Here is a 10,715-nt window from a genome sequence, read left to right on the forward strand (position 1 = left end):
TGGGAGTTACTCTGCTTTCGGAAGATCAGTCTGTGTCTGCTGTGGCAACCTTCTGGGCAGGAAGTGATGATGGTCTTGTTTGTGAGATGGCGTAGGAATGGAAGGCATGGCCTTGGCAGGGATTAGCTGTGGGGTGGGAGGGAGGGAGGGGTGCAGATCAGGGCTTGTAGATAGAAGGATGCTGGAGGGTGTTGGAGAAAGATGGGCTGTTGTAGCTTAGTGACTTAAAACAGAAACTGATTCTGTCCCCGGTCTGGAGGCCAGAAGTCTAAAATTAAGGTGTGGGCGGGGCCACGCCTCTTCCAAAGCTCCTTTCCGCCTCTTCCTGCTTCTGGTGGCTCCTGGCATGCCGCCTTTTGTGGTTGTATCACCCTAGTCTGTGTCTGTCTTCTCATGGCCTTTCCCTCTACATGTCTCCGTTCTCTCCTCTTAGAAGGACACCAGCCATTGCATTCAAGGTGGGCCTTTTATCTGTAATGACCCCATTTCCAAATAAGGTCACATCTGAAGTTCTAAGTGAACAAGAACTTTGGGGGGGGAGTACTATTCAACTCCCTCCACAGGTTCCCATTTTGTTTTTGGGGGTGGTGGTGGTGGATGGTCCTCATTTGTCCCTGCACAAGGGACTGTCCTCAGGAGAAGTGTAGCCCCTCCCCCTCCCAGCCAGGGACCCAGGAAGGGAGCTCCTTCCTCACTTGCTCTTTCTTCAGCCTCCTCTTCTGTCTTGTGGGGGCAAGAATGACACCCTTGCAGGGACAGGGTTGCGTTGGCTTTGGGGCCCTTGGGGATGCAGAGCAGTGGCGAGTCTACGGCCATGCTGTCCCGGTTTGCTGGCCTGTTTCTCAGGGTGGAAGCTGCAGAAAAGAGGCTTAAATTTGGAAATGGTGGTCAATCTGCAGAGCTAAAGGAAGTCTGAGTCTGGGGGAAGGCAGATTATCCAAGGACAGGGTTTCTGGTGCCGCCCATGCGTGCCAGGGTGGCACAGTGCTTTTCTAGGACTCAGTCCCTCCTTGGAGCCCACAGGTGGCAGGCCCCAGAGACCCCAGACCAGGACACAGTTAAGGGCTGCTAGGGTAGGATTTCCAGCGTAGAGTGAGCAGTCATGGGTGACTGCCACACGAGAAAGAGGACCAGGTGTGGAAAGATACTGATTTTTAAAGACAAGATACAAAATCAGATTTTTAGGTGAAAACTCTGTGAACCAGATGTGGCCGTTGGGACACCAGTTTGCAACCGTCCCTGGAGGTCAGTGGTCCTCAAAGTGCAGTCCCCAGACCGACAGCAACAGCATCTTGGAACTTGTTAGAAATACAAATTCAATGGGCCCACCCCAGACCTGCTGAATCAGACACTCTGGAGCTTAGCTAGCTTTCCAGAAAATGCAGGTGTATGTTCCTGATTCCTTGCTCAAGGTGAACCCCCAAAGTGCTCAGTAAATGAGATCATGTTGTGGTGTTCACATACTAGGGGCCAAGCTGTCTGGTCAAGACAGCGAGTGAGTCAGACAGATGGTGCTAGACACAGAGATTGCGGGGGCTGGTGCAGGCAGGGGAGAGCTGGGAGAGGATGGCATCATGGTGAGACCTTGAATGAGGTCTGCCATGTGAGAGGGTACCCAGGGCAGGGGCAAAGTGTGAGCAAAATCTGGGAACCAGGAATGATCTTGATGTGCAGGGGTCCTCAGCTGAGGGGCTTCATGGTTTAGAGGTAAGACAGCATGCGCACAGACGCACCCATTCAGAGTGTGTTGATCTGTTCCTTCATCCAAATATCGGGTCAAGCACTTGGGAAGAGGCAGAGATAGCAAATGCAAGGTGTGTTGCAAATTTGCCACCTTGAGAAAATGTGGTTGGCAGATTGCCGTGAGAGGAGGCGCTGGTGCGCTGTAGCCCATCTTGGGCATGGGGCTTGAGTCCACCCAGGGTGCTCCTGGTGAGGGCCCAGCTGGAGCACAGGCATTTGCAGCAGGACTGAGGAGAGTAAGTGACAAGAAGCAGGCCTTGGCCAGTGAGGGATCAAGAACAAAAGTCTCCCTGGGGCACCTGGGTGGCTCAGTCCGTTAAGGGTCCAGTAATTTCTGCTCAGGTCATTGATCTCACAGTTTGTGATTTGGAGCCTCACATCTGGCTCCTTGCTGACAGTGTGGCGCTTGCTTGGGATTTTCTCTCTCCCTGTCCCTCCCCTGTGCTGTCTCTCTCTCCCTCACTCTCTCTCTCTCTCAATAAATAACTTAAAAAAAAAAAAGTCTCCCTAAGTTCCAGGGAGGTGAGTAGGGAAGGTCCAATCAGTAATTCCTACCTGTGACCAGCGGTGTGTCAAACCTGGCTATTTTGGAGGGAAAAAAGAAAAAAATTATTGCTTTTGACTATAACAATAATGTATTGATTGTAGAATATAAAATATGTCCTACAAAATATAAAGAAGATAAAAATCTTCCAGAGATTTGATACATTGCCTTCCACTACACATCCACTGCAGTTCCTCTGTACGCACATGTGTATGTAATTAACGTAATTCACATGCTGTGACACCCAGAGGAGGTGCCTTTAGTCATGCTTTAAGATTTTACTAAGCATATCATGAGTATATATATTTTTATCACATAAGCATATCATAAACATTCTTTGACAGTGTGGTTTTTTTGATCTTACTTATTTTAGAGAAAGAGAAGAGAGAGAGTATGTGTGCATGAGGGAGAGGAGCAGAGGGAGAGAGAGAGAATCCCAAGCAGGCTGCTGGCTGAGCCCAGAGCCTGACTAGGGGCTTGATCCCATGACACTGGGATCATGATCTGAGCCGAAGCCAAGAGTCAGAGGCTCAACTGACTGAGCCACCCAGGTGCCCTGACAATGTGGTTTTTATTTGCTCCATTCATTAATGAACATCTGGGCCATTCACAGATTTTCACTATTATAACAGAGTACGGCAATGGGAGGCTTTGTCCACAAATCTTTTGGTGATGGGTCTTTTTTTTTGTTTTCTTCACCTTTATCCCTAGAAATGAGTTTAATGGGTCAAAGGGTGTGGACATTATTAAGTTCACTAATAATAAAATTGCCAAATTGCTTTCCAGGATAAGAGACCTACCTCACTGCTTTGCCAGCACCAAGTTTTATTAAAATGAAATTTAAAAAACCCACTTTCCATTTTGATAGGTGAAACATGGCACCTGATTGTTTTAGTATGTATTTCTTTACCTTTTTTGATGAGTTTGATGTTTTGGATACATCTCCTGCTCCTCTGTGTTTCCTTTCTGCTCTGATCAGTATGACTGTTGTTCATATTTTTTGCAAATTCTCAGATTTTTTTGTTGATTAAGTGTGTAGGGGGGTGGGGGGGGGGCGAAGAGAGGGAGTGAGAATCCCAAGCTGACCCTGCACCATCAGTGTGGAGCCCAATGCCGGTCTCATACTCACAAACCATGAGGTCATGACCAGAGCAGGAACCAAGAGTCGGAAGTTCAACTGACTGAGCCACCCAGATGTCCCTCTCAGCTATTTTTTGTAAGCGTATTCAATTCTGGGGATCAGAAAAGCTGTTTTTGAAGTCACAGTGTCACCTAGTGGTAAAGGCTGGTAATGTTCATGAGACAGCAGCTTGTTTGCTGGCAGGGAAAAGAAACCGCCTGATTTGCTTGCTTTTCAGAATGGGCAAACTGGAAGGGCTGTAGTTATTTGTACCTCTGAGAGGGATGCCGAGGTCAGTTAGAGCAGAGAGGAAAATGGTTCTGGTCACCCAAGAGTCATTTGTGGAGCTGGAGCTAGAAAGTCCACATCTCCTGAATTCCCAGATGGAAATGTGGACGTAGACTTTGAGGACACATCAGCCCTAAATGGTGTAGGGGGTGGTTTCCCAAGGGGCAGGAGTGGGGAGGAGACTGGACACCAACCTCAGGGTGTGGAAGGTGGGGGGCTCTGCTGGCTAAGGGTAGGGGTGTACCGGCCAGACTGCTCATGCTTGCTTGGCCTTGCTGTCTGAGCCTGGGCCCCAGGGGAAACATCCCCGGTGGTGGGAAGGCCTCCTCGGGGCTCTGTGCCCCTGTCCCTCCTGTGACGGGGAAGAGGGAGGGCAGATGTGCACAGCTTTGCACGGGCAGGGCAGGGTACTCCCATGTTCCTGTTGTGCACGGTCCACAGATCTCGGGATCCTCCTTGGCATGGCCTTGGGGAACGAGGGTTTGGAGATGTGGCCCTTGACCCAGAGTGACGAGTGCGCAGTCACCGGCTTTCTTCGGGACAAGCTGCAGTACAGGAACCGCCTTCAGTACATGGTAACTGTGAATCCCCCCCCCGCCCCCCCACTGTGTTCCCCTTCCCAAACTCCTGGCCCCACAGGGTGTAGGACGTCTGGGGCCTTAGCCCTGAGCTGACCGTGGCCCCTTTCTCCAGCTTTCTCCCCCACACACATCAGGGTACCTGGTCCACACTTACTGTCCCCTCTCCTGCCAGCTGTCCCTGGGGACCTCCTGCTTCTGCTACTTGATCTCACCTTTGATCCCATCTCCAGGTGACACTCACCCTGTCACTCAGGAAATGGGTTCCAGGAGGCCTTGGGGGAACTCCAGGCACTGGATATTCGCAGGGCACATAAGGACCTAGAGGTTGGAATGCGCGGCTCTGTGTAGGGCAGAGAAGCCCACGTGGCACAGTGGCTCTGAAAGGCTTTTTTTTTTTTTTTCCCCTCTGACAGCTTTCCTGAGCTATAACTCACATGCCATGCTATTCACCTGTGTAAGCGTATGGTCAGTGGTTTTAGTATATTGCCAGAACAGTGCAAGCAGCACCATAGTAAGTTTAGAGCAATTTCTTTTTAAAAAATGTTTATTTCTGAGAGAGAGACAGAGCATGAGCAGGGGAGAGGCAGAGAGAGAGGGAAACACAGAATCTGAGGAAAGGTCCTGTCAGCACAGAGCCCAATGGAGGGCTCGAACTCATGAACCACAAGATCATGACCTGAACAAAAGCTGGGTGCTCTCTCTCTCAGAAATAAATAAAACATTAAAAACATTTTTTTAAATGTTTGTTTTTTTTTGAGAGAGAATCACAGAATGTGAGCAGGGGAGGGCCAGAGAGAGAGGGAGACAGAGAATATGAGGCAGGCTCCAGGCTCTGGGCTGTCAGCACAGTGCCCAATGCAGGGCTCAGACTCACGAACCGTGAGATCATGACCTGAGCCAAAGTCGGACACCCAACCAGCTGAGCCAACCAGGCACCCCCCAAGTGCATATTCTTCATAGAAGGCTACCTTTGCTATCAAAGGCCTGGTCCTTGGTCCTCTCCTCCTGCACCAAATTGTCTGGGAGCTGGGGGAGGCTGTTTGAGCCTTTTGTGACTCTGACCTCATGGTTTGTTCTTGTACTTCCCCAGAAACACTACTTCCCCATCAACTACAGGGTCAGCGTGCCTTATGAGGGGGTGCTCAGAATGGCCAACATCACCAGGCTGGTGAGAAACCCCTCCTGGGCTGGGAGACCCTTGCCTCAAGGGACACGCCGTGGGCCCAGCCTGAGAGGCACATTGGTCTTGGCAGGTCGTGTTGCCTGGGGCCCTTTCCAGCCCCACAAGCAAGCCTGCCCTTGGCTCAGGCCCACGGTTGCTCCCATCCACAGTGGATGCCCGTGGTCTGCTCTCTTTGTGGGCACAAGTTGGGTGGCGGGTGGTCAGAGCAGTGGTGGGGAGGGTCCAGAGGCCCGAGTCTAAGGGCTTCAACGTTTTCTCCTGTCCCCACAGCAGAGGGCTCGGGTCAGCCAGCAGGAGCTGCGGTATCTGTGGGTCTGGGTGAGCCTCAGTGCTACTGAGTCGGTGCAGGAAGTGTTGCTAGAGGGCCACCCATCCTGGAAGTTCCTGGAGGAGGTACATACGCTGCTGCTGGATGTCCAGCAAGGCCTCATGGTGAGCTGTGCAGAGGGTGTGTGTGTGTGTGTGTGTGTGTGTGTGTGTGTGCGCGCGTGCACGCGCGTGTTGGCTAAGGAATGTTGAGGGAGGATGGAAACACATGGAAAGTTCCAGCATGTCCTGAAATGTATGGGAGAGAGGAAGAGAAGGCCAGCAGTGCCCAGTGGGTGGCCTGGGCTAGAGGCCAGGAGATGTTTAGGCTCTGTCTGTCTTGCTCTGTGATCATGGGCAAATCATTGAACCCTCTGGCTTTGTTTCTGGAGGCTCCTTTTGTGGGGAAACAGGGGAGGAAGCATGAGTGGGTGGAGTGATGAAAAGAGGAGGTTTTTAGGTCTATGCAGCTCTTCTGTATGACACTGTAATGATGGACAGATGACATCATGCCTTTGTCCAAGTCCGCAGCACGTACAACACAGAGAGTGAACCCTAGTATAAAGTATGGACTTCCAGGTAATAATAATAATAATGATAAGGTTTCTGATAACTTGCCTGTTCAGCAGGGGTGAGCTGAGGCCTCAGGAATGCATCCTCTAAAAAGCCTGCAGAGTAAGGTCACGGGGTCAGTGTGAGTCCATACAGGCCACGTCTGTGCTGTGGGAGCCCCTCCCCACATCATTCTGCCCTCCTCCCTAGTGCCAGGTGTCTTCAGAGGCCAGGGGCACACTTGTCTTGGGGACCCCTGCCCTGGGGATCTCCACTTGCTGCCCAGCCGGAGCTGTGAGCTAGGTGACACCTAGGCTTAGAAGCCCGCAGCTGCTGGGAGTTCTGGTGAGGCTCTGGTTTTGGCAGAGGATTGGAGGCCCAGCCTTCTCCTTGGTGGCTCTTTCATTTTTGTGGGCAGCATGAGTGGAAGCNTGTGTGTGTGTGTGTGTGTGTGTGTGTGCACGCGCGTGTTGGCTAAGGAATGTTGAGGGAGAATGGAAACACATGGAAAGTTCCAGCATGTCCTGAAATGTATGGGAGAGAGGAAGAGAAGGCCAGCAGTGCCCAGTGGGTGGCCTGGGCTAGAGGCCAGGAGATGTTTAGGCTCTGTCTGTCTTGCTCTGTGATCATGGGCAAATCATTGAACCCTCTGGCTTTGTTTCTGGAGGCTCCTTTTGCGGGGAAACAGGGGAGGAAGCATGAGTGGGTGGAGTGATGAAAAGAGGAGGTTTTTAGGTCTATGCAGCTCTTCTGTATGACACTGTAATGATGGACAGATGACATCATGCCTTTGTCCAAGTCCGCAGCACGTACAACACAGAGAGTGAACCCTAGTATAAAGTATGGACTTCCAGGTAATAATAATAATAATGATAAGGTTTCTGATAACTTGCCTGTTCAGCAGGGGTGAGCTGAGGCCTCAGGAATGCATCCTCTAAAAAGCCTGCAGAGTAAGGTCACGGGGTCAGTGTGAGTCCATACAGGCCACGTCTGTGCTGTGGGAGCCCCTCCCCACATCATTCTGCCCTCCTCCCTAGTGCCAGGTGTCTTCAGAGGCCAGGGGCACACTTGTCTTGGGGACCCCTGCCCTGGGGATCTCCACTTGCTGCCCAGCCGGAGCTGTGAGCTAGGTGACACCTAGGCTTAGAAGCCCGCAGCTGCTGGGAGTTCTGGTGAGGCTCTGGTTTTGGCAGAGGATTGGAGGCCCAGCCTTCTCCTTGGTGGCTCTTTCATTTTTGTGGGCAGCATGAGTGGAAGCTGACCTGAAGAGAGAGTTTTGCATCCTTGATTTTTCTCGAGAGAGCCTGACTCTGAGCTCTTGGGAGCTGCAGAGGAGGCTTGGGTGGGCTGAGACCTCTCCACCCAGGTTGTTCAGAGTTCAAAGTTACCCAGCTTTAAAGAAAATTTGTTTTAATGTTTATTTTGGAGAGAGAGAGAGAGAGAGAACATGGGAGGGGCAGAGAATCTGAAGCAGGCTTTGCACTGACAGCAGGGGGCCTGATGTGGGGCTTGAACCCATGAACTGAGATCATGACCTGAGCTGAAGTTGGACGCTTAACTGACTGAGCCACCCAAATGCCCCTAGCTGGCTTTTTTTTTTTTTTTAATTTGAGAGAGGGGGAGAGAGAGGGAGAGTAGGAAAGAGAGAGAGAGAGAGGGAGGGAGAGAGAGAAACCCAAGCAGGCCCTGTGCTGAGTGTTGTGAGCCCATGTGGGGGACAAGCCCATGTCCCTGGGATCATGACCTGAGCCAAAATCAAGAGTCAGACACTCAACTGACCGAGTCACCCAGGGGCCCCTGATTTAACCAGCCTCTTCTTTATCACAGAGTTAACTGTTTATGACCCATTCCAAATGTGCCCAGCATCTGGTAGGCAGTGGGCTATCCCTGCTGGGCTGTGGGGAAAGGTCCCTTCTCCCTCCTGTCACCCTTGCTTCTCTTTCCAAGTCCTTGTAGATTAGCTTTTTAGGGTTTCTGTGGCAAATGACCACTAGCTGGTGGTGTGAAACTACAGAAGTTCTTCTGCCACAGGCTTGCAGACAGGAGCTCTGCACTCAGGGTACCTGCACGGCCATGCTCTCTCCGAAGGTTCTAGGGAAATAGGACCTTCCTGCCTCCTCCAGCTGCTGCTGGCTGCTACTGCTGTTGGCTTGTGGTCACATGACTCCAACCTCTGCCTTGGCCCTCACATGGCCTTTCCCTCTGTGCTGTGTGTCCTTTCTCTCACAGGGATGCCAGTCATTAGGGCCCACCCTAAATTCAAAATGATCTCACCTGGAGATCCTTAATTCCATCTGCAAAGATCCTCTTTACAAATAGGGTCACATTCACAGGTACCAGGGGTTAGGAATTGGACATGGCTTTTTTTGGGGGGGTGGGGATTGGCCGGTCACAACCCAGTACAATTCGACTCAATACACCACCTTTAGGAAGGCCCTCCTCCAGCTCAGGCCCCACATTTCCTTTCTACTCAATGTCTTCTGCAACAGCCCTGGCCCCCGGCTTGGTCCCCCCACTGTGCCCTCCTGCCCCCCACACCACGCTGGCTGTTGTTAAATACTGTCAGAGAGGCACCTGAGCTTGGAGCCGGAGACCTGCCCAGCCCGTGTGCCTTGCACCCAGGCATCCTCATGATACGACCTTCATGAGGGTCCTTTGTCTCCTTCATTGAGGGCAGAGTAGGTCTCTGAATCCCGAGGACAGTCTTCCCAGCCCAGGTTGTGTGGTGTTGGCCGGGGCTGGGCAAGCACGGCGAGGATGCACCCCCGCAATCATTTTCCCAAAGATGGAAAACAGGAACCTCTGTGTCTGGCTTGGGTGAGAGGCGTCGAGGGGGACCCTCCCAGGAAACCTGGCACCTGCAGGAAGAGGGAGAGAAATTCCCCATTAGCCTCCTGTCAACAGGAAGTCCCTTTCTCTGAGGTTCGTGCAGCTCCCGGTGGGGCAACCTCCAGGGTTCTCCTGGACGTGGCCCTGCGTCTTCACTAGTGTTGGGGGTTGGTGGTGCCTGTGGTCCTGACTGTCTCCACGGGTCTCCCGCCTTCCAGGACTCGGAGGTCAGCCCCAAGGTGGAAGCGGTGGTGTCGCTCCTGAGCGCCCCCAGGCTGAGCCGGAAGCTGGTGCGACCCAAAGCCCTGCTGGACAACTGCTTTCGGGTCATGGAACTGCTGTACTGCTCTTGCTGTAAGGAGCTCCGAGTGGAAGGGGCTGGGGGCAGGACGCCGGGCTTCTGAGCCCAGGTCTCTGAGCCGAGCCGGGACCCTCTCGGGCACGCCCTCCACTCCCCAGGGCTGTAGGACGTTTCTGAAAGCCAGGATGGGCCCCGGGGCCAAGAACAGTGAGGCTTGGTCTGGAGCCGAGGTAGGTGTTGACCACTCCTGCGCTTTTCCCCCCCACCCCCACTGTTCCCTGCAGGTAAACAAAGTTCCGTCCTAAATTGGCAGGACTGTGAGGTGCCGAGCCCTCAGTCCCACAGCCCGGAGCCCTCATCGCAGTGTGTAGCTGCCCAGCTGTACCCTCTGCCCCAGCAGCCCCCCATCTCCCTGCCCCGCTCCCCAGGACCCAACACTGGACCCCCGGCTCAGTGAGGCTGCTGAGGGCACAGGGTAGAGGCCTCCTGCCCCGAGTGGCCTGTGTGGTGACCTGTGTGGGGCAGCTGGAGGTGCTCTTGCAGGAGTTTGGTGGAGCCTGAGACTTGTCTGGGGGGCCATGGGGGGACCCCCCCAGGTTTTTCCTTTGAGGGGAGATTCTGTGCCTGAGAAGGGCTCAGCTTCCTGCATTCTGTACCTCATGGTCTCACCTGGAGCGGCGGGGGCCCAGCAGCCCCTGACAGTGGACAGAGCTTGTCCCCTCCCTGCACCACCTGGGCTGCCTCGCCTGCCTGAAGGTGGTGCCTGGCGTCTCCTGAGGCCTGAAGAGGCAAGACTTGGGCCAGGTGTGGGGGGTGGGTGAGCATGGGGAAGGGGCCGAGCCAGACACCACATCTTGCCACAGTGGATGCTCTTCCAGTCCCTTATATTTTCTATTAAACACTTGCTTGTTTTGTTTCGGTTTGTGGTTCAGTTTGCATCTGCAAAGGTAAACCCCAAGTGCTGGAGGCAGGAGAGAGGGGAGCTAGTCCAGCCCTGGGACCTGGGTCTGAAGATTTGGATTTGGAATGGATGAAGCCTTAGCCTGGGGGCCTGGAAATGGCGTTTGAGGGAGTGAGTTTCTTCCAGACCTGCCGAAATCTCAGCGAGATGGATGTGGCAGAGGATGTCAGGCTCATCCTTCTCAGTGCCTCCCGGCCACCCTCCCAGGCTCCATCAGGCTGTCCCAAGGTAGCTGCCCGCAGGAACAGAGTGGAGGTATTCAAAGGCACAGGTCCTGATCCAGGACCTGGCCCCTCCCGCCCCTGCC

The 10,715-nt window shown here is 53.2% G+C and overlaps 1 protein-coding gene across 3 annotated transcripts in view; it reads left to right on the forward strand.

The window, feature by feature from the left end:
* IL34 (interleukin 34) overlaps positions 1-10,422 on the forward strand; it is a 60,901-nt gene extending 50,479 nt beyond the window's left edge. For 2 of the 3 annotated variants that reach the window (XM_077756308.1, XM_077756310.1), the window contains 5 exons: positions 4,137-4,270; positions 5,367-5,444; positions 5,730-5,891; positions 9,365-9,500; positions 9,732-10,422. In XM_077756308.1, coding sequence (XP_077612434.1) covers positions 4,137-4,270; positions 5,367-5,444; positions 5,730-5,891; positions 9,365-9,500; positions 9,732-9,904 — 683 coding nt within the window. In that variant the 3' untranslated portion in view covers positions 9,905-10,422. The remainder of the gene's footprint in view (positions 1-4,136; positions 4,271-5,366; positions 5,445-5,729; positions 5,892-9,364; positions 9,501-9,731) is intronic. The other variant, XM_077756309.1, reaches the window with a different exon arrangement.
* Positions 10,423-10,715: the final 293 nt, after the last annotated feature.

The sequence above is a fragment of the Crocuta crocuta genome, unplaced genomic scaffold (genome assembly GCF_008692635.1).
Source record: "Crocuta crocuta isolate KB4526 unplaced genomic scaffold, BGI_CrCroc_1.0 scaffold388, whole genome shotgun sequence".
Lineage (NCBI taxonomy): Eukaryota > Metazoa > Chordata > Mammalia > Carnivora > Hyaenidae > Crocuta > Crocuta crocuta.